Consider the following 4,045-nt stretch of genomic DNA (forward strand, 5'->3'; position numbering starts at 1 on the left):
AATACATACACACACATACACACACACACACACACACACACACACACAAATACATACACACACACACACACAAAAAAATCCACACACACACACAGCATGAGGTCAAAATGAAGAAAACATGAAGACAACACGAGGACAACATTAAGAAAACATGAAGACAACATGAAGACAACATGAGGACAACATGAAGACAACATGAAGACAACATGAAGACAACAAGAGGACAACATGAGGACAACATGAAGACAACATGAGGACAACATGAAGACAACATGAAGACAACAAGAGGACAACATGAGGACAACATGAAGACAACAAGAGGACAACATGAGGACAACATGAAGACAACATGAGGACAACATGAGGACAACATGAGGACAACATGAGGACATCACTCACACAAAGAAGCCATTCATTCTTCTTTAAAAACAGAAAAACAACGTGACCTTTTGACCTCTGTAAGCGTTGCGTACCTGTGACACCTGGACAGCTCCTCCTCTGTAGCTAAGCGAGCTGGTATCCGTTGGCAACGATCGACCAATCCCAGCTGCTGATGTTTGGAGAAGATTTTAAAGATCCTCTGAGGCTGTTCAGGGTGATGTCTGCAGAGACAGTTTGATTCGCATGGGGACATCCATGTTACATATACAGTATATATATATAAATATATATATACTGTATATATATATATATATATATACAGTATATATATATATATATATATATATATACATATATGGGGAACTTTACTAAGGTCATGTCTCCCCTAGTCCAGGACCCAGATGAGGTCTCTTACCTGTCCCACATGTTGATGTGCTCCATCATCCTCTCATCATAAACCAGACCTGTTGTAGTTGCAACGGAGGGGGCGGGGCCACTCTGCTTTGTGCTCTGCCTATTGGTTGTTGCTCGGCTGACACGCCCTTCAGCCAATGGGCCGCCTTCTGCACAGGGACAAGGACGAGAACAGGAAGTGAAGTGTGTTGCTGTTCCATCCTGATGTGTGTGTGTGGTACATTTCAAAATAAAAGCTCACCCAGGGTCTGCAGAGAAGCCCAGTGTGGATACAGAGCGGCGACAGTCTGAGAGATGGACGCCAGAGCACTGAGAGACAGACAGACAGAGGGGCAGACAGGCAGGCAGACAGACAGAGGGGCAGAGGACAACATGAGAACAACATGAAGACAACATGGGGACAACATGGAGATAACATGGTGACAACATGAGGACAACATAAGGACAACATGAGAACAACATGAAGACAATATGGGGACAACATGGAGATAACATGGAGACAACATGAGGACAACATGAGGACAACATGGGGACAACATGGAGACCAACATGAAGACAACATGGGGACAACATGGAGATAACATGAGACAACATGAGGACAACATGGGGACAACATGGAGACAACATGAGGACAACATGGGGACAACATGGGGACAACATGGAGATAACATGGTGACAACAGGAGGACAACATGGGGACAACATGGAGACAACATGAGGACAACATGGGGACAACATGGAGACAACATGATGACAACATGGGGACAACATGGAGATAACATGGAGACAACATGAAGACAACATGAGAACAACATGAAGACAACATGAAGACAATATGGGGACAACATGGAGATAACATGGAGACAACATGAGGACAACATGGGGACAACATGGAGACAACATGAGGACAACATGGGGACAACATGGAGACAACATGAGGACAACATGGGGACAACATGGAGACAACATGAGGAAAACAAGGAGACAACATGGGGACAACATGGAGACAACATGAGGACAACATGGGGACAACATGGAGACAACATGAGGACAACATAAGGGCAACATGGGGACAACATGAAGGCAACATTAAGACAACATTAAGACAACATGGAGACAACATAGGGACAAAATGGGGACAACAAGCGGACAACATGAGGGCAACATGTGGACAACATGGAGACAACATGGGGACAACATGGAGACAACATGAGGGCAACATGAGAAGAACATGAGGACAACATGAGGACAACATGAGGACAACATGAAGACAACATGAGGGTAACATGAAGACAACATGAGGGCAACATGAAGACAACATGAAGACAACATGAGGGCAACATGAAGACAACATGAAGACAACATGAGGGCAACATGAGGAAAACATGAGGACAACAAGGGGACAACATGAGGACAACAAGGGGACAACATGAGGAGAACAAGGGGACAACATGAGGACAACATGGGGACAACATGAGGACAACAAGGGGACAACATGAGGAGAACAAGGGGACAACATGAGGACAACATGAGGGTAAAGATGATATTCTGGTATTATTCTGGTTTTAGAAGTGTTTTTGGACCCTTTGGTATACTGCGGGTTCAACATCTGCGTCCCAATCAAGGTTTTTACTGTAGTTTTTACTGTAGTTTTTTACTGCAGTTTTTACTGTAGTTTTTACTGTTTTGTGTCCATGGAAACGGACTGATCGATGAAGTCAGGTGTTCCACTCGTTACCTGTCGGACGGAGCGGTGGGCGGAGTCAGAAGAGGACAGGCTCCTCCCAGCAGAGCTCTGACACACGCTGCGGCGCCCTCTGCTGTCGACTGCAGGTTGTAACCTCCCTGCACAAGTACACAGTGTCACACACAACAACACACACACACACACAACAACACACACACACACACACACACACACACACACACAGACACACACACTTACAGTACATAGCGTCACTGGGTCCACGTAAGGAGCCTATTGGCTAACGTTGTGTCAAAATATCTGTTAAAATACGAATATAAATGAGCTATTAAAGTGTAACTTCTTACCTTTCTATGTAGTTTTAACTCTTTACTTTAGAGAAGAGAAGAATATATGTCGGGGGGGGGGGGGGGGGGGGGGGGGGGGGGGGGGGGTGACCAATAATGGTTTGATCCGGTTTTAATTGAGCCTTAAATAACATTTATGTTCGTCAGTTTAAAAGATAGATTTGCAACTTGTGAAACTATCAGTTTGTTTTTAAAACTGTTGAAATTAAAGACTACAAAATCCAGAAATAGGACTACACTAGAGCCCAACATTCGGCTTTTCCCAATATATCAGGATCAACATTTCTAATTTGATTTTTTTTATTGTAATTTTTACAAGAAGAAAATGGTCCAAGTTCCATGTTTCCTACCTTCTAACAGCGTCCTTTCCTTATTTCCTGAGATAAACATGTCTTCCTGACTCAGAACATTATTCTGGATATGACACTTATGTTGTTTCCATAGTGATTTTTAACATGAATTATAACCTTATGATAAAAACCCCACTTCCATGTTTAATAGTGTGCTAGTAGAGACTGATGTTCCCTAAACATAGATGTTATCTCAGCTGGTGGAAATGGACATAAAGACGATATTTGTTAATAGATTAGGAAGTAAAATGTTATGTCAGAATTGGTTTTAAACCCCAAATAAGTCCCGAGGGACACGAGAGGGTCCCGGAGGTGGAGACAACACCAGGTGGACAGTGACGCTAGTACACAGTCTATGTGTGTGTATATATATATATATATATATATGTATATATATATATATATATTTATATATATATATAGACTGAATATTAAAACTGAGGATGTGCTTTTACCTCGAGAGCCAGAACCAGTCGACCTTCGGCCAGACTCATCAACATGTGAGTCAGAACATGAAAACACTGAGGACTCACACACATCTCCCCCTACACACACACACACACACACACACACACACACACACACACACACACGCACACACACATATATACACACACACACACTCACAGAGACACGCACACAATGTTATTATAAATAAAAACATTTTAATTCTTGTTAGTAACAGTACAATAATACACTAAAAACATTAATAATGTTTAGCAGCTGTGTTGTGTTGTATTAACAGTATTGTGTTGTGTTGTATTAACAGTATTGTGTTGTATTAACAGTGTTGTGTTGTGTTGTATTAACAGTATTGTGTTGTGTTGTATTAACAGTATTGTGTTGTGT

At 42.2% G+C, this 4,045-nt stretch overlaps 2 protein-coding genes across 2 annotated transcripts in view; one reads left to right on the forward strand and one right to left on the reverse strand.

Moving 5' to 3' along the window:
• LOC117948323 (histone deacetylase 6-like) overlaps positions 1–386 on the forward strand; it is a 3,071-nt gene extending 2,685 nt beyond the window's left edge. The window contains exon 7 of the mRNA XM_034877912.1: positions 377–386. Within this exon, the coding sequence (XP_034733803.1) occupies positions 377–386 (10 nt within the window). The remainder of the gene's footprint in view (positions 1–376) is intronic.
• LOC117947589 (histone deacetylase 6-like) lies at positions 376–3,762 on the reverse strand. Its single transcript, XM_034876660.1, has 5 exons — positions 3,652–3,762; positions 2,533–2,639; positions 1,037–1,104; positions 797–944; positions 376–602 (listed from the first exon to the last, which is right to left on the reverse strand). Exons 1-5 carry the CDS (start codon positions 3,733–3,735, stop codon positions 413–415), a joined length of 597 nt encoding a protein of 198 aa, XP_034732551.1. The 5' UTR covers positions 3,736–3,762; the 3' UTR covers positions 376–412.
• Between the last annotated feature and the right edge of the window lie 283 nt (positions 3,763–4,045).

Source organism: Etheostoma cragini, chromosome 7, assembly GCF_013103735.1.
Source record: "Etheostoma cragini isolate CJK2018 chromosome 7, CSU_Ecrag_1.0, whole genome shotgun sequence".
In the NCBI taxonomy this organism is placed as follows: Eukaryota; Metazoa; Chordata; class Actinopteri; order Perciformes; family Percidae; genus Etheostoma; species Etheostoma cragini.